Source organism: Oncorhynchus clarkii, chromosome 23 (genome assembly GCF_045791955.1).
Source record: "Oncorhynchus clarkii lewisi isolate Uvic-CL-2024 chromosome 23, UVic_Ocla_1.0, whole genome shotgun sequence".
Taxonomy (NCBI): domain Eukaryota; kingdom Metazoa; phylum Chordata; class Actinopteri; order Salmoniformes; family Salmonidae; genus Oncorhynchus; species Oncorhynchus clarkii.
This window is the reverse complement of record NC_092169.1, coordinates 5293914-5312497: the sequence shown is the minus strand read 5'-3', so window position 1 is coordinate 5312497 and position 18584 is coordinate 5293914. Positions and strand designations below refer to the sequence as shown.

General features: G+C 42.0%; 1 protein-coding gene across 1 annotated transcript in view; it reads right to left on the bottom strand.

The window, feature by feature from the left end:
• The window catches only part of LOC139381414 (serine/threonine-protein kinase 32C-like), an 88830-nt gene that overhangs the window by 39958 nt on the left and 30288 nt on the right, over positions 1 to 18584 (bottom strand). Inside the window, exon 2 of the mRNA XM_071124917.1 lies at positions 10189 to 10244. Coding sequence (XP_070981018.1) covers positions 10189 to 10244 — 56 coding nt within the window. The remainder of the gene's footprint in view (positions 1 to 10188; positions 10245 to 18584) is intronic.

Genomic DNA, 18584 nt, shown 5'->3' with positions numbered 1-18584 from the left:
GAGACAGAAGAGGGAACACACCCCAATCCACATCAACAGGCCCGCAGTGCAGAGGGTCAAAAGCTTAAAGTTCCTTGTTGTGAACATCATTGCAGACCTGAAATGTTCCAATCACAATGACACTTCGGTGAAGAATGCACAACAGCACCTCTTCAAACTCAGGCGGCTGAAGAAATTCAGCATGGCCCCCAAGACCATCAAAAACTTCTACAGAAGCACCATGGAGAACAATCTGTCTGTCTGTACTACCAACTGGTATGGCAACTATACCCCGCTCAACCGCAAGGCTCTCTAGAGGGTGGTGTGGTCAGCCCAACGCATCACCGCGGGGGACACTGCCTGCCCTCCAGGATTTTACAGCACTCGGTGTCAAAGGAAGTCCGCCAAAAAGATCATTAAGGACCTCGGCCACCAGAACTATGGTCTGTTCACTCTGCTACCATCCAGCAGACAGAGACGGTACAGGAGCATCAGAGCCAGGATCGAGAGACTGAGAAACAGCATCTATCACCAGGCCATCAGACTGTTGAACAGCCATCACTAGCCAGCTACCTGCCCAGTACTCAGCCCTGCAAAAATGTCACATGTACAGAGCAGAAAGTACTGACGCCTTGACTTTTCTCACATTTAGTTACGTTACAGCTGTATTCTAAAATTCACCTGTGGTAAATTCAGGTGATTGGACATGATTTGGAAAGGCACACACCTGTCTACAGTATATAAGGTCCCACAGTTGACAGTGCTTGTCAGAGCAAAAACCAAGCCATAAGGTCGAAGGAATTGTCCGTAGACAGGATTGTGTCGAGGCACAGATCTTGGGAAGGGTACCAAAACATTTCTGCAGCATTGAAGGTCCCCAAGAACACAGTGATCTCCATCATTTTCATATGGAAGAAGTTTGGAACCCCCAAGACTCTTCCTAGAGCTGGCGGCCCGGCCAAACTGTGAAATCAGGGGAGAAGGGCCTTGGTAAGAGAGGTGGTACCAAGGACAACCATCTCTGCAGCAATCCACCAATCAGGCCTTTATGGTAGAGTGGCCAGACAGAAGCCACACCTCAGTAAAAGGCACAACAGCCCACTTGGAATTTGCCAAAAGGCAAGATTCTCTAGTCTGATGAAACCAAGATTGAACTATTTGGCCTGAATGTCAAGCCTCACGTCTGGAGAAAACCTGGCACCATCATTTGCCGTGAATCATGGTGGTGGCAGCATCATGCTGTGGGAATCTTTTTCAGCGGGAAGCCCTGGGAGACTTGTCAAGAAAGAGGGAAAGATGAACGGAGCAAAGTACAGAGAGATCCTTAATGAAAACCTGCTCCAGAGCGCTCAGGACTTCAGACTGGGGCAAAGTTTCACCTTCCAACAGGACAATGCCCCTAAGCACACAGCCAAGACAACGCAGGAGTGGCTTCGGGACAAGTCTCTGAATGTCCTTGAGTGGCCCATCCAGAGCACGTACTTAACCCCAATCAAACATCTCTGGAGAGCTGAAAATAGCTTTTGCAGCAAGGCTCCCCATTCCACCTGATAGAGCTTGAGAGGATCTGCAGAGAATAATGGGAGTAACTCCACAAATACAGGTATGCCAAGCTTGTAGCATCATACCCAAGAAGATTCGAGGATGTAATCGCTGCCAAAGGTACTTCAATAAAGTACTGTGTGAAAAGTCTGAATAATTATGTAAATGTGATAGTTTTTTATTTTTAATAAATTAGCAAAAAAATTCTACAAACCTGTTTTTGCTTCGTCATTATGGGATATTGTGTGTTGATTGATGAGGGGAAAAAAAATTAAATCCATTTTCGAATAAAGGCTGAAACAATACATGAAAAAAGTCAAGGGGTCTGAATACTTTCCAAATGCACTGTATACAGTCATTGAACGCTGGTCACCTCATAATCCATTTACAGTTGAAGTCGGAAGTTTACATACACCTTAGCCAAATACATTTAAACTCAGTTTCACAGTTCCTGACATTTAATCCTAGTAAAAATTCCCTGTTTTAGGTCAGTTAGGATCATCACTTTATATTAGGAATGTGAAGTGTCAGAATAATAGTGGAAAGAATGATTTCTTTCAGCTTTTATTTTTTTCATCACATTCCCAGTGGTCAGAAGTTTACATACACTCAATTAGTATTTGGTAGCATTGCCTTTAAATGGTTTAACTTGGGTCAAACGTTTCAGGTAGCCTTCCACAAGCTTCCCACAATAAGTTGGGTGAATGTTTGCCCATTCCTCCTGACAGAGCTGGTGTAACTGAGTCAGGTTTGTAGGCCTCCTTGCTAGCACAAGCTTTTTCCTTTCTGTCCACAAATTCTCTTTAGGATTGAGGTCAGGGCTTTGTGATGGCCACTCCAATACCCTGACTTTGTTGTCCTTAAGCCATTTTGCCACAACTTTGGAAGTATGCTTGGGATCGTTGTCCATTTGGAAGACCCATTTGCGACCAAGCTTTAACCCCTGACTGATGACTTGAGATGTTGCTTCAATATATCCTCATAATTTTCCTTCCTCGTGTTGCCATCTATTTTGTGATGTGTACCAGTCCCTCCTGCTGCAAAGCACCCACACAACACGATGCTGCCACCCCATGCTTCACGGTTGGGTTGGGGTTCTTCGGCTTGCAAGCCTCCCCATTTTTCCAAAACATGCATCCTGTTGAGCAAACAGATCTACTTTGATTTCATCAGACCAGAGGAAATTTCTCCAAAAACTATGATCTTTCTCCCCATGTGCAGTTGCAAACCTTAGTCTGGCTTTTTGAATGGCGGTTTTGGAGCAGTGGCTTCTTCCTTGCTGAGCGGCCTTTCAGGATATGTCGATATAGGACTCGTCTACAATAGTTTTTCTGAGGTCTTGGCTGATTTCTGTTGATTTTCCCATGATGTCAAGCAAAGAGGCACTGAGTTTGAAGGTAGGCCTTGAAATACATCCACAGGTACATCTCCAATAGACTAATTGACATCATTTGAGTCAATCAGAAGCACCTAAAGCTATGACATAATATTATGTTTAAAGCTGTTTAAAGGCACAATCAACTTAGTGTGTGTAAACTTCTTACCCACTGGATTTGTGATACAGTGAATTCTAAGTGAAATAATCTGTCTGTAAAAAATTGTTGGAAAAATTACTTGTGTCATGCACAAAGTAGATGTCCTATCCGACTTGCCAAAACTATAGTTGGTTAACAAGAAATTTGTGGAGTGGTTGAAAAACGAGTTTTAATGAAACTTCCGACTTCAACTGTATATACTGTTATTTACTCACTGTTTATGTACAGTGCCTTCAGAAAGTATTCACACCCCTTTTTCACATTTGAGTTACAGCCTGAATTTAAAATGTATTAAATTTAGTTTTTTTTACCCTGAAGCCAGCCGCACCAATGTGTCGGAGGAAACACTGTTCAACTGACGTCCAAGGTCAGCCTGCAGGCGCCCGGCCCGCCACAAGGAGTCGCTAGAGCACGATGAGACAAGTAAACCCCACCCCACCGGCCAAACCCTCCCCTAACCCTGGGCCAATTGTGCGCCACCCTATGGGACTCCCGATCATGGCCAGTTGTGATACAGCCCGGGATAGAACCCGGGTCTGTAGTGACGCCTCTAGCACTGCAATACAGTGCCTTAGACCACTGTGTCACTCGGGAGGTCCCTACATTTATTTTTTATCCTGAAAAACTTTCCAGTCCTTAACGACTACAAGCATACCCATAACATAATGCAGCCACCACTATGAAATAATGGAGAATGGTACTCAGTAATGTGTTATATTTGGGGCAAATTCAATATTTGTAATCAGGAAAAAATGTAATTGCTTTGTCACATTTTTTTGCATTATTACTTTAGTGCCTTGTTGCAAACAGGATGCATGTTTTGGAATATTTTTATTCTGTACAAGCTTCAATCTGTTCACTCTGTCAATTAGATTTGTATTGTGGAGTAACAACAATGTTGTTGATCCACCAATAGTTTTCTATCACAGCCATTAAACTCTAACTGTTTTACAGTCAACATTGGCCTCATGGTGAAATCCCTGAGCAGTTTCCTTCCTGTCCGGCAACTGAGTTAGAAAGGACTCCTTTATCTTTGTAGTGACTGGGTGTATTGATACACCATCCAAAGTGTAATTATTAACTTCACCTTGTTCAAAGGGATATTCAATGTGTGTGTGTTTTTTTTTTTTTTACCCATCTACCAATAGGTGCCCTTCTTTGCGAGGCATTGGAAAACTTCCTTGGTCTTTGTGGTTGAATCTGTGTTTGAAATTCACTGCTCGACTGAGGGACCTTACAGATAATTGTATGTGTGTGTGGGGGGGTACAGAGATGAGATAGTCATTCAAAAATCATGCTAAACACTATTATTGAACACTTTTTATGTGACTTGTTATGCAAATGTTTCACTCCTTAACTTATTTAGACTTGCCATAACAAAGGGGTTGAATACTTATTGACTCAAGACAGCCAGCTTTTCATTTTTCATTAACTTGTATATGTTTCTAAAAACACAATTCCTCTTTGTCATTATGGGGTATTGTAACGGTCATTATGGGGTATTGTAGCGGTCATTATGGGGTATTGTAGCGGTCATTATGGGGTATTGTAGCGGTCATTATGGGGTATTGTAGCGGTCATTATGGGGTATTGTAGCGGTCATTATGGGGTATTGTAGCGGTCATTATGGGGTATTGTAGCGGTCATTATGGGGTATTGTAATGGTCATTATGGGGTATTGTAGCGGTCATTATGGGCTATTGTAATGGTCATTATGGGGTATTGTAGCGGTCATTATGGGGTATTGTAGCGGTCATTATGGGGTATTGTAGCGGTCATTATGGGGTATTGTAGCGGTCATTATGGGGTATTGTAGCGGTCATTATGGGGTATTGTAGCGGTCATTATGGGGTATTGTAATGGTCATTATGGGGTATTGTAGCGGTCATTATGGGGTATTGTAGCGGTCATTATGGGGTATTGTAGCGTTCATTATGGGGTATTGTAACGGTCATTATGGGGTATTGTAACGGTCATTATGGGGTATTGTAGCGGTCATTATGGGGTATTGTAGCGGTCATTATGGGGTATTGTAGCGGTCATTATGGGGTATTATAACGGTCATTATGGGGTATTGAAGCGGTCATTATGGGGTATTGTAATGGTCATTATGGGGTATTGTAATGGTCATTATGGGGTATTGTAGCGGTCATTATGGGGTATTATAACGGTCATTATGGGGTATTGAAGCGGTCATTATGGGGTATTGTAATGGTCATTATGGGGTATTGTAGCGGTCTGTACAGGGAATATGGTGCCATTTCAGACACAGCCATATCGCGCTGTTCCGCCTGATATAGAACCAGTCACAAAGACCTGTCATCAGTGATCACCCTGACCTTTCTGGAGACAGGCAATGTGGATACCTACCGTACAATATGACAGACACGTCAGCAGCACAAAACCCTACCTGTCTGCGTGTCCCATCTGTGTGCCCTGTCTGTGTGTCCTTTTCTCTCCATGTTATCTCTCGGGTCTGTTATCCCCCTCCTCCGGTCCCCCTGCCTCTCGGTTTCCTCTCACTCTCACCTCTCCCCTGCCAGTCCGCCACAGGAGCCATATCATAACGAGTCTTCGCACAGCACTTCGAGAGGGACCTTTACATTGTGAATCCACCAGCTGAGCTCCGCTGTCAACGCAACCTTAACCAAGCTCTGTGACATCGCTGACATCTCTCCCCTGACCTTCCTGTGCCCTGCTCTCCACTGAGAGGCTGAGACAGTTGTCAATCTATACCTGCTGCCATTAAGGAGCCGTCTCTGTCTTATTGTCACCGTCTCAGGTGGTGGTCCCCACGCTGGGCGGCTTTATGTGGAGTCTCTTCTCACACACAGAGCCGTTGCAAGGGCCTTAATGAGTCTAGTGGCGCCATGGACCACTCCTGGACCAGAGAGCACAGCGAGCAACAGGGGGAGAGGCAATTATTCCGCAGCCCGTATGTGGGCCATTTCCCCTCGCCATAGGGGACGGCAGGCTGCTCGGCCTCACAAGTAGGACGGCGTCACTCTCCATCGCGACCGGGAGAAATAATCAGACCTTTCTCCAATTCCTCTATTTCTACCACCCATCACAGGAAGATGGGAAGGCAGCCACTCCTACAGACAGCAGCGGTGTGTGGGTGTGTGTGTGTGTGTACGCAGGCAGGAGCGGACAGGCACAAGAGCCTGTATCAGCGCCCAAAGAGGATGTCTTTTAGATAGCCAGTGTAGAGGTGGTCTCGGTGGGGTTCCGCAGCTCCAAACAGTTCTCCCACTGAGAGCCTCCTTTCGTTCCCCACAGGCGGGCTCCCCACACATGCCTGGCTCGCACAAGTACACACACGGCAGGGACTATTTTGGTATAAAACATGGAGGAAAAGACCCATTCGTGCTGTGAAACGCCAAACACCACAAAACACACCTCAAAGCACACACAAACACACGGTCAGCACATTCTCCCGTGTGACAGTCCCCTATTGGTAGGAAGACCATGCTGCTCTGTAATAGCATGCATACCAAGTGCAGCTACATCACACAGCTCCCCATGGTCGAGGCAAGATGACCTCCAAACTGTTCAAACTTGGTCTGGAAGTCTGAGTCCGAGTGTTTGAGCTATATGTCCCTCTGTCCGTCTGCCTGCACAACCTTCCCATCACATATCTACAATCAGACCTTGAGCTACAAGGAAGTGTTATCTACAACCTAGCCTGCAAACACACACATGAAGAGTCAGATGAAAGATGATAAATGACAAAAAACACCACAGGTAGAGGACTCATGCTTTATGGGTAAAATACTAAACAACAAAGTTTACAACAGAGCAGAACTTAGTTTAAATACATGTGTATTTGATTATTTGTTATTTAAAATACTTTGAGTATTTTCAAATAATGTGTCCCGAATCAACTACGTCTATTGGATGTATTTAAAAGCATTTTCTAATAATTTCCTATAAATAGTAGGCTATTTGAATACTTATTTCAAATACTATTTCTAAATATCTGGGTTAAATGCATAGGAGTGTATTTGAGTCAGTGTATTTTCAAATACATGCCAATACTTTCCAAGTGTATTTCCAAATATATTCCCATATTCAAGTACTTGTCTTTTCAAACAAAACATATCTAAATACTCTAAATGTATGTGAAAGTAATTGAGATAATTGAAATCGTATTTGAACCCAGGTCTGCTTCAGAGTACTAACATCTCATCCATGCCCGTTGTGGGCTACAAACATTACCCTTGAAGGTTAGACCAACTTACCAAACACGTTACAGTTTACAAGCCTTACAAACAAGGTTACCTGAAGGCCAATTACTTGGTAACATCTACAGTTGAAAGTTTACTTAGGTTGGAGTCATTAAAACTAGTTTTTCAACCACTACACAAATTTCTTGTTAACAAAATATAGTCTTGGCAAGTCGGTTAGGACATCTACTTTGTGCATGACAAGCAATTTTTCCAACAATTGTTTACAGACAGATTATTTCACTTATAATTCACTTTATCACAATTCCAGTGGGTCAGAAGTTTACACACACTTAGTTGACTGTGCCTTTAAACAGCTTGGAAAATTCCAGAAAATTATGTCATGGCTTTAGAAGCTTCTGATCATCATTTGAGTCAATTGGAGGTCTACCTGTGGGTGTATTTCAAGGCCTACCTTCAAACGCAGTGCCTCTTTGCTTGACATCATGGGAAAATCAAAAGAAATCAGCCAAGGCCTCAGAAAAAAAATTGGAGACCTCCACAAGTCTGGTTCATCATTGGGAGCAATTTCCAAAAACCTGAAGGTACCACGTTCATCTGTACAAACAATAGTATGCAAGTATAAACACCATGGGACCACGCAGCCATCATGTGTCCTAGAGATGAACGTACTTTGGTGCGAAAAGTGCAAATCAATCCCAGAACAACAGCAAAGGACCTTGTGAAGATGCTGGAGGAAACAGGTACAAAAGTATCTATATCCACAGTATAAAAAGAGTCCTATACTGACATAACCTGAAAGGCTGCTCAGCAAGGAAGAAGCCACTGCTCCAAAACCGCCATAAAAAAGCCAGACTACGGTTTGCAACTGCACATGGGGACAAAGATGGTACTTTTTGGAGAAATGTGCTCTGGTCTGATGAAACAAAAATAGAACTGTTTGGCCATAATGACCATCGTTATGTTTGGAGGAAAAAGGGGGAGGCTTGCAAGCCGAAGAACACCATCCCAACCGTGAAGCATGGAGGTGGCAGCATCATGTTGTGGGGGTGCTTTTCTGCACGAGGGACTGGTGCACTTCACAAAATAGATGGCATCATGAGGACGGAAAATTACGTGGATATATTGAAGCAACATCTCAAGACATCGGTCAGGAAGTTAAAGCTTGGTCGTAAATGGGTCTTCCAAATGGACAATGACCCCAAGCATACTTCCAAAGTTGTGGCAAAATGGCTTAAAGACAAAAAAGGCAAGGTATTGGAGTGGCCATCACAACGCCCTTACCTCAATCCTATAGACAATTTGTGGACAGAACTGAAAAAGCATGTGCGAGCAAGGAGGCCTTCAAACCTGACTCAGTTACACCAGCTCTGTCAGGAGGAATGGGCAAACATTCACCCAACTTATTGTGGGAAGCTTGTGGAAGGCTACCCGAAACGTTTGATCCAAGTTAAACTATTTAAAGGCAATGCTACCAAATACTAACTGAGTGTATGTAAACTTCTGACCCACTGGGAATGTGATGAAAGAAATAAAAGCCAAAATAAATAATTCTCTCTACTATATTCTGACATTTCACATTCTTAAAATAAAGTGGTGATCCTAACTAACCAAAGACAGGGAATTGTTACTAGGATTAAATGTCAGGAATTGTGAAAATGTATTTGGCTAAGGTGTATGTAAACTTCTGATTTCAACTGGATGTGTTTAATGCTTGTAAAAGTGTATGTGTGTGTACCCATGTGTGTGTGCGCATACAGGCATGTGTGTCAGCACGTACGTGTGTGAGAGAGACATAACTGTCAGGGCTCCTCTCCCTCTGGGTTTTCATATCCAGTGATATGTAATACCCTTTTTGGACACTAGTCTATGGCCTGTTGTGTCTAATGGCTCAGCCTTTAAAGCCCTGGCTGGGTGCTGTGGATTTCATACTCCCTCTAACATCATAAGGGTAGTGACAGCAGCTTGAGGGAAAGAAGCAATAAGTGAAATGAACATCAATTCAGATGGTAATGTATTCTGCAGCCGGGGCTGACTTTCTGTATAGAAGAGACACTTATTTTGCCCCCCAAAAAAATATTTTGATGAGAGCAAAGCGGAAAGATTGCAAAGGGGCTTGCGTCGACAGCATTAATAACGAACAAATATCAGTCGTCATGATATTTTACAGTCAAACTGCAGATAAGCTTTTTTCAACCGACGTAGCACAACCACAGTCCTCCTTTTATATCGTTGATGATTATAAAGTGTGGCTGGATACAAACATTGTTGTGCATGACCATACTGATTTATTCTCCACACATCAAATGCAAACTATAATCAACTGAGTCGACTGCACTAGAGTACCAATCAAAACCCATAATGTCACTTGAGATGGGATTTGAAGAGTTGTGGTATTTAGTTTCAAAACAACACGGGCACACACACACACACACGCACACACGCACGAACACGCGCACACACACTTTCCCTATTGGCATTTCATTACACAAAGATAAGCATTGAGCAAAACAACGATCTGAGCTATCTTACATTGTCTGTAATTCGATATAAGACAGCGAGTCAAATCTACTTACATCCCAGCTGACACGAGATTACATTTAAAATAAACAAAAATGCAGCCACAGCTAAATTAATTAACTGCTGCGGTTTAGATTAATCAGAATTCAAAAGTAATTACTTCAGGCCCACTTTACCAGACCGTCTCTGCTTCCTCGTTGAGGATAATGATTGTAGGGGGTAATTAGTGCCACAGAGTTACCCAGGGTCCTGAGCGGTGGCAGCCACCGCCTGCCCGCAGAGCTCACACACATATCTGTAGCTGGCTGGTTGGAGGTACTGGATCTCCCCCAAGCCTTCGAGCTGCGTAGCGGTCACTCCTCCCAGGAACAAATGTACGCACAAAGAGCAGATAGAGAGTAGAGTCAGAGCTCTGGCTTCATTACCTTTCCGAAGCTCCCCTTCCCAATGGCCCGGAGAATCTGGAAGTGGTCAAAGGTTACTGTGAAAACAGAGAAAAGAAAATCTGTCACTGGCAAAAAACGGACAGGCAAAAAGGTGGCGATAAGTTGCTTTGTTGGTGTCGTACGGTAGTAGCATCTCACATTCTGACAGCAGTTTGAGAACAACTTTGGACATCAGAGGCACAGTAACAGGGACACGGTTAATTCAGGTTATTACTACAGAAACATCTACAGACAACAATCTCCATTTCTAAAGCCTAGCGTGATCCTGTTAGTATGCTCTTGTACTGTAGACACAGTACAACCTTATCCGTTACTGTAAAATAATGAGCTTACTGTAACCCTGGTATTGTAACTGGGAATGTGGATCATTTGGCAAAGCGCCCATGTGATGCGGGCATCATTCTCCATTGCAGATAAGCAGTAATAAAAGGATCATGCCGCTGTGATGTTGAAGATGGAAAAGAAACTAAGCGTAGCTGAAAGCCACACATTTGCAATTACAGTGTATCTGACTGGTATGTCATGATGGGTGAAGGCACAGGGGGGGCTTGGAGGGAGCCTCTGCTGCCCTGTTGGAGTGCATGTTGTGTGGGTGTCATGAGGGGCCTCCACTGGCTTCACCCTGTGGCGTGTGCCAGGCGGGAGCTCTCTGTTTGTGTGTGTAAAGCCCAGGTGTGCCCAGCAGCTAACAGTGGCACAGGAGGGGGCCAGCAGACCTCTCTCTAACTCACCCGCCCTGCTTATCTTAAAAAGTTCCTCTGCCTCCAACACACCACGCACAGATCACAGTGCCAGTCTACAATAAAACATGGGAAGGGATATCTTGATGCTCTTCCCCCCCCTCGGCAGGCGCCTCGTTATTAACTTATGCCCACGATGCCACCCACCAGATCAGACCTGGGCACACAGGCCGTTACTGAGAGGGTACGGCAGCGGCGCCACACAAAAGGCATCAGGCCTGGTTTGCATGTCTTGCTCTGCAAGACGAGCTAATCCTCCGTGGATTCTTCCCGCTCAACATTTTGTACATAGCTAATCCTTTCATATGGCAGTGCTTAGACAGAACCACAGCAGAGGAAAGGGGCAACAGGAACAGTGTAGAAGACGGAGGAAATGACTGTACTCGTAATGTAACTAGATGATTGAAATGGACAGGTGCACAGAAACGTCAGAGGACCAATCTTTTCATTATATTTCATGTTTTGGTCACACAGGGCTAAACAACATATTTCTATTCCCGAGTCACATAATGTTGTACAATAGTTTGGGGCTCTGTAAAGTGGTAAACACTATTATTGCTGATTTGATTCATTCTGGAATTCCAGTCTTAGATCACTTACAGGGGAAAAACATCCTATCCACACCAGTGAGTTTAATTTATCATGCAGAATATGCACTAGGCCACAAGTCTCTCTGTGTGTTGATATTGCATTCCATGCACTGAGACATGGCAAAATGCGATGTAAAAATTGTCAAAGACTGGAACCAACAAGCTCCTGAACAGCTTTTACCACCGAGCCATAAGACCGCTAAATAATTTGTTAAATAGTTAACCAATAGCTACCTGGAATATCTGCATTGACCCCTTTTGCACTAACTCTTGACTCATCATATACCCTGCTGCTTCTGTGTATTATCTATCCTGTTGCCTATTCACTTTATCCCTACCTATACATTACCGTTCAAACGTTTGGGATCACTTAGAAATGTCCTTGTTTTTTAAAGAACATTTTTAAAAATTGTCCATTCAAATAATATCAAATTGATCAGAAATACAGTGCAGACATTGTTAATGTTGCAAATGACTATTGTAGCTGGAAACCACTTATTTTTTTATGGAATATCTACATACCGTAGGAGTGCAGAGGCCCATTATCAGCAACGATCACCCTGTTCCAATGGCACGTTGTGTTAGCTTATCCAAGTTTATCCTTTTAAAAGGCTATTTGATCATTAGAAAAGCCTTTTGCAATTATGTTAGCACAGCTGAAAACTGTTGTTCGGAATAAAGAAGCAATACAACTCTCCTTCTTTAGACTAGTTGAGAATCTGGAGCATCAGCATTTGTCGGTTCGATTACAGGCTCAAAATGGCCCGAAACAAAGACCTTTCTTCTGAAACTCGTCAGTCTATACTTGTTCTGTGAAATGAAGGCTATTCCATGTGAGAAATTGCCAAGAAACTGAAGATCTCGTACAACGATGTGTACTACTCCCTTCACAGAACAGGGCAAACTGGCTCTAACCAGAATAGAAAGGAGTGGGAGGCCCCGGTGCATAACTGAGCAAGAGGACAAGTACATTAGTGTCTAGTTTGAGAAACAGATGCCTCAACTGGCAGCTTCATTAAATAGTACCCGCAAAACACCAGTCTCAACGTCCACAGTGAAGAGGCAACTCCAGGATGCTAGCCCCAAACTTTTCAACGGTAGTGTATATGCCTAAATTACCTCGTACCAACGCACATCGACATGGTACTGGTACCCCATGTATATAGCCAAGTTATTGTTACTCATTGTGTATTCATTCCATATGTTATTACTTTTCTATTCTAATTATTTTTCTCTCTCTACATTGTTGGGAAGGGCCCGTAAGTAAGCATTTCATCATTAGTCTACACCTGTGCTTATGACGCATGGGACAAATACAATTTGATTTGATTTCCAGGAAGAACTGTATAGATGCAAAGTTTGGTAACAGAATTTCAGTAAAATCTCCCTCTGTTTTTTTGGAGGCACATTTTTATCTGCTCCGAATTAGGATTCAACAATGTTTTTTTTATTGAACTACAGTAAGGTGACGTGGATTTACATCCGGTAACAGAACTGCGGTAACGGAATTTCATCATGGGACCCTGAACTCTACTACATAGAAATGCCTAGTAGGTAGCCTAGTGGTTAAGAGTGTGTGGCCAGTTACCGAAAGGTTGTTGGATCGAATCCCCGAGCTGACAAGGTAAAAATCTGTTCTGCCCATGAACAACGAGGTTCACCCATTGTTCCCCGGTAGGCCGTTATTGTAAATAAGAATTTGTTCTTAACTGACTTGCTTAGTTAAATGAAAGGTAAAAAATAATAACAGTCTCTTCATGGTGATGTAGCCTTAATAGCTACACAAAAGGTATAAATATTCAATATCCTATTTTGCATATTGGGGTATTATTCTACACACTGGTTATTATTTTAATGAGCCCCCAAACAAGACCACATTTGGTTGGTCCGGTCTGGACCAAATCTGAACCAATAATAGATGTCTATGTTTCACAAGTTTGGACATCAAAGTACAGTACAGCTCAGTAGAGTGCAATACTGTACAGCACAGAAAAGTAGAGTTCAGTACAGAACATAGTTCAGTACAGTAGAGTAGGGGGTTCTCAAACTTCTTGGGGCCGGGGACCCCTTTTGTGATAGCAAATTCATCAGGGACCCCCTCATAATTAGAATACAACTTGAGCGAGTTAAATAGCATACAAAGGAGTTTTACTATGACTTTGGCAGTGCACGGCAGGACAAACCAACATTTTAAAACCAGGCACCACACCCCAATAGGGATTTTCAAAATGTATTTAATCATATCATAGTCAACTTTTACCAGTTGAATATAGAATTTAAAAAACTAACTTTTTTGTATTAAAATGTGTCTGAAATATTGTATTAAAATGTGCAAACAAAAATTGCATTAAATATGCACAAGGTCAAGGTCACTGGAATAAGTCAGTTTGGTTTCATTTTGTTCCAGAAACTCCGGACATTTTCCTCTGGTCTCAAGAATATATTGGATAACCACACACAATTTGGTGAATGTAGTGGCTTCTGAAGCCAAGGAAAGCATTTGGGAAGAGTCAGACTTTCAGCAAATGGCAGTTAATGTCAAGTACACTGAATTTAGACTACCAAATGCCCAACACCTATTTAGACCCAATCACCATCTCTTCAAAGTAAGTTACTACATACGGTATTGTCCAGTTTGTTACATTCTCTGAAATTGTCTTTTAAATTATGTGTGATTCAATGTAGTGAGCTTTGAAATTATGGATGTATGTCCATTTTAAAGTGGTTAAAAGTCATGCAATTTTGATGACGGCGGTATAACAAACTATTTTGACATTTTTATGTTTACTTTTTGAAAATATTAATATTAAAATGGACCAAAATACCAACAAATCTCTAAATTGATAGGTAGATGCAAAAAGTCATTTCTGCGTGTGGTGCCTGGCCCTTGGCATCGGAGAGAAAATGTTGCACTTTTCAAGTTAATTTCCTGCAATTCCACACAATTTTCGGGGAATAGTATTGAGTTGAAAAATGTATAATTGGGGGAGTACTGTGGATATCCCTGTAAACCTCTCAGGCCCATGTTGCCCAGGGTTAAGAACATACACAGAATGCCAAGATTGTGCAAAGCTGTCATCAAGGCAAAGGGTGGCTATTTGAAGAATTTCAAATATGAAATACATTTTGATTTGTTTAACACGTTTTAGGTTACTACACGATTCCATGTGTTATTTCACAGTGTTGATGTCTTCATTATTATTCTACAATGTAGAAAATAGTAAAAAAAAATAAAGAAAAACCCTTGAATGAGTAGGTGTTCTAAAACTTTTGATTGGTAGTGTACATTGTAGATTAATAATATTACATTGTATTGTTTTACACACTCTAAATATAATTATTCCACGGATCCCTTGGTCAAAACGGGATTATTCTGTTGTTAGTAATAATCATTAATATTCACATATTTTGAGATCTGGCTGAGGACCCCCTTGGACCCCACTTTGACAACCGCTGAAGTAGAGTATAGTTCAGTACAGTCAGAGGTGGAAAAAGTAATCCATGTTTTTTTTATTTTATTGATGGATAGTCAGGGACACACGCCAACACTCAGACATCATTTACAAACAAAGCATTTGTGTTTAGTGAGTCTGCCAGATCAGAGGCAGTAGAGATGACCCGGGATGTTCTCTTGATAAGTGGGTCAATTGGACCATTTTCCTGTCGAAATGTAATGAGTACTTTTGGGTGTCAGGGAAAATGTATGGAGTAAAAAAGTACATACTTTTCTTAAAGGAATGTAGTGAAGTAAAAGTTGCCAAAAATATAATTAGTAAAGTACAGATTAGAGGTTGACCGATTAATCGGCTATGCCGATTGATTAAGGCCGATTTCAAGTTCTCTTAACAATCGGTAAATCTGCCTTTTTGGACGCCGATTATGGCCGATTACATTGCAATCCACGAGGAAACTGCGTGGCAGTTGTTACTGGAGTGCAGCATCAAAAGGACCTTGTGGCTGCAAGGAGGTAAGGTAAGTTGCTAGCTAGCATTAAACTTATCTTATAAAAAACAACCAATCTTCACATAATCACTAGTTAACTACACATGGTTGATGATATTACTAGGTTAACTAGCTTATCCTGCATTGCATATAATCAATGCGGTGCCTGTTAATTTATCATCGAATCACAGCCTACTTCAACTTGGCCAAACGGGTGATGATTTAACAGAAGCGCATTCGCGAAAAAAGCACATTCATTGTACAAATGTACCTAACCATAAACACCAATGCCTTTCTTAAAACCAATACATGCAAATGTAGTTAAAATAAATGCATGTTAGCAGGTAATATATATATATTTTTGAATTTTACCCCTTTTTCTCCCCAATTTCGTGGTATCCAATTGTTGTAGTAGCTACTAACTTGTCTCATCGCTACAACTCCCGTACGGGCTCGGGAGAGACGAAGGTTGAAAGTCATGCGTCCTCCGATACACAACCCAACCAAGCCGCACTGCTTCTTAACACAGCGCGCATCCAACCTAAAACGGGGAATATTGAACCACCAGTTTTCACATGTTATGAGCAAGGAACTTAAACATTAGCTTTTTTACATGGCACATATTGCACTTTTACTTTCTTCTCCAACACTGTTTTTGCATTATTTAAACCAAATTGAACATGTTTCATTATTTATTTGAGACTAAATACATAAATAAAATATATTAAGTTAAAATAAAAGGGTTCATTGTTCATTCAGTATTGTTGTAATTGTCATTATTACAAATATATATAAAAATCGTCCGATTAATCGGTATCAGCTTTTCTAGTACAGATATCCAAAAAGCTACTTAAGTAGTACTTTAAAGTAATTTTACTTTGGTACTTTACACCACTGAGTACAGTAGAGTTCAGTACAGTAGAGTTCAGTACAGTAAAATAAACTACATTATAGTGTACTCAACTCGTTTACTGTGTACGGTACTGAACTCTACAGTAGAGTACTGAACTATACTCTACTCTTTACTGTACTCTACTATGCTGTACTTGCTGTCCAAACGTGTGAACCCAACTGTAGTTTGTGACAATGATTTCCCATTCTAGCCAATTCAATTGCAGATATTCCATTAACATTTTTTCAGAAATTCCGTTACCGATTTGGTAACGGAATTAAGATTTAATCACTTCATAATGAATAAACAAAACTGATATCAGTAAATGATAGGTCTACCTTTACTTGTTACTTCTGTGAACTTTCATTACCCTCCCTAAGGAGGGAGAGAAATTAGAAAATATCTTAAAGATATGTGGGTTTTTGGTGATGCAATTTCAAGGCACAAGGCAACGTTTCTTTCTTACAGAAGCCAGTAAAACTAAATAAGAGTGTTTATTAGTTGGCAAGGGTCTTTACTTCAACATTACTGTGTGTTGATGTATTTCTAATACATTTGAAGACTTTTACCGGTAGATGTTTTCTAAGACCCCTTTTCAATCTGTTTGACCAGAAATCAAAGCCTTCGCTTATTCCATATTTTGAGGATGGTAAATGGTTGAAAAAATAACTGAAACATATGGACTCTTTGCTTTCATTTGACACCCAATTTGACATGCTCCTATGAACTTCACGTGCTTATGGGTCGTTTTACATGGAAATGACCAGCATCATTTGTGACGGTTAAACCCGTCGCCTCAACCTTTCCAGCTCATCTCATCAATCTGGATCTTCCCAGAAGTGTGAGTCATTGTATGATGGGAAACATAACACTGCCCGTAGTAGTCCTGTGAATCAGGCCACTCCTTTGAATTAGCGTTGAGTAGAAAAGGCCAAGGTAATTAGAAAGGACACGCTACTTCCTGTAGCCATCCATTCATTGTCAGAGGCCCTAGTCTCTTCATACGCTTTGCTAGCTCACGGTCATGCTGAGAGCATGATTATGGGGGGAGGCAGTTCCCGGGCTTTCATGTTGCAGACATGTGGCTCCCAGACATGGATTAAGCTTGCTTCACACTCTTTAGATGACAGTGACTCTGTGACTAACAAATCACCCTTGTTTGAGTTCAGTAAGTGTAATTCAGTCCAGTTCAACACATTTTACCCAATACAAACACGTTGCTGCTAAACGGCAGCACGGGCCGCAGATTCCGCCTCCTCGTTCCGTTTTACTGCAGTCGTTCTTTCAATCGTCAACTCTGCCTGACCTTGCCATGTTATCGCCACTTGAACTTCAGCAACCAGTGTCCCAGTTTCTTTCCTCTCACGATGAGTCTCCCTGGATATCCCACGGATCCTTTCACCCCTTTAAAAGTGATATGTATTGCTCTCTCTGCACACTCGCTCTTTCAGTCATCAATGTCACCACTTCGAAAATGATTTTACTTCCAATTGCTTCTCTTCCACAACAAGTGTCCTTGGACTTGGATTTATTGCATAATTGACACAGAATAACACCCAGGAACTGATTCATATCACAGGGGTGAATCTAAAGTGAGGGATAGTGGTTACCTATTTTAGGATTCATCCACATTGAAAGAGGGGACACTTTAATTATGTTATTGCAATCCATCTTCTGAATCAGTTCATTAGTTAACTTTTCTGGAAATTACCTCCAGTCTGAGAAGAGACGTCGATATTCAAACGGCAAAGATCGAGTAGACGCTTCCTGTAATTTGGGTCACTTCTGGGTTAAGTGGTGCTCAGCGGAAGCCGGCGTTGACTTGATAGATTGAGAGAAAGCGTCTGAAATCATGACATCGACTCTCCTCCTCTCTCCCGCTTCAGGCTTCTGTGAGTGCTTGCATTAGGGCTGTGGTTTTTTGCCCTCAAGCAGACAGAGTGATGCAGGTGAATTTGAGCTTCCAAGAGTTAGAGATCTGGCAGCATGGTCACAATAAGAAGCTGATTGCTGACACACCAGGATGTGCTAAGCAGGCTCCCCTGTGTGATGGGCTTCTCTCTGGTTTATTGGTTGGCTCCTGGGCCCACAGAGTAGGTGTGTGTATGTGTGTGTGTGTGTCCACTCTATTACACTTGGCTAGCCTTCATGATATATACTGCAACCCGTTTGCAAGATTTGACATGACATACCATGACTGAAAAGAAGGCA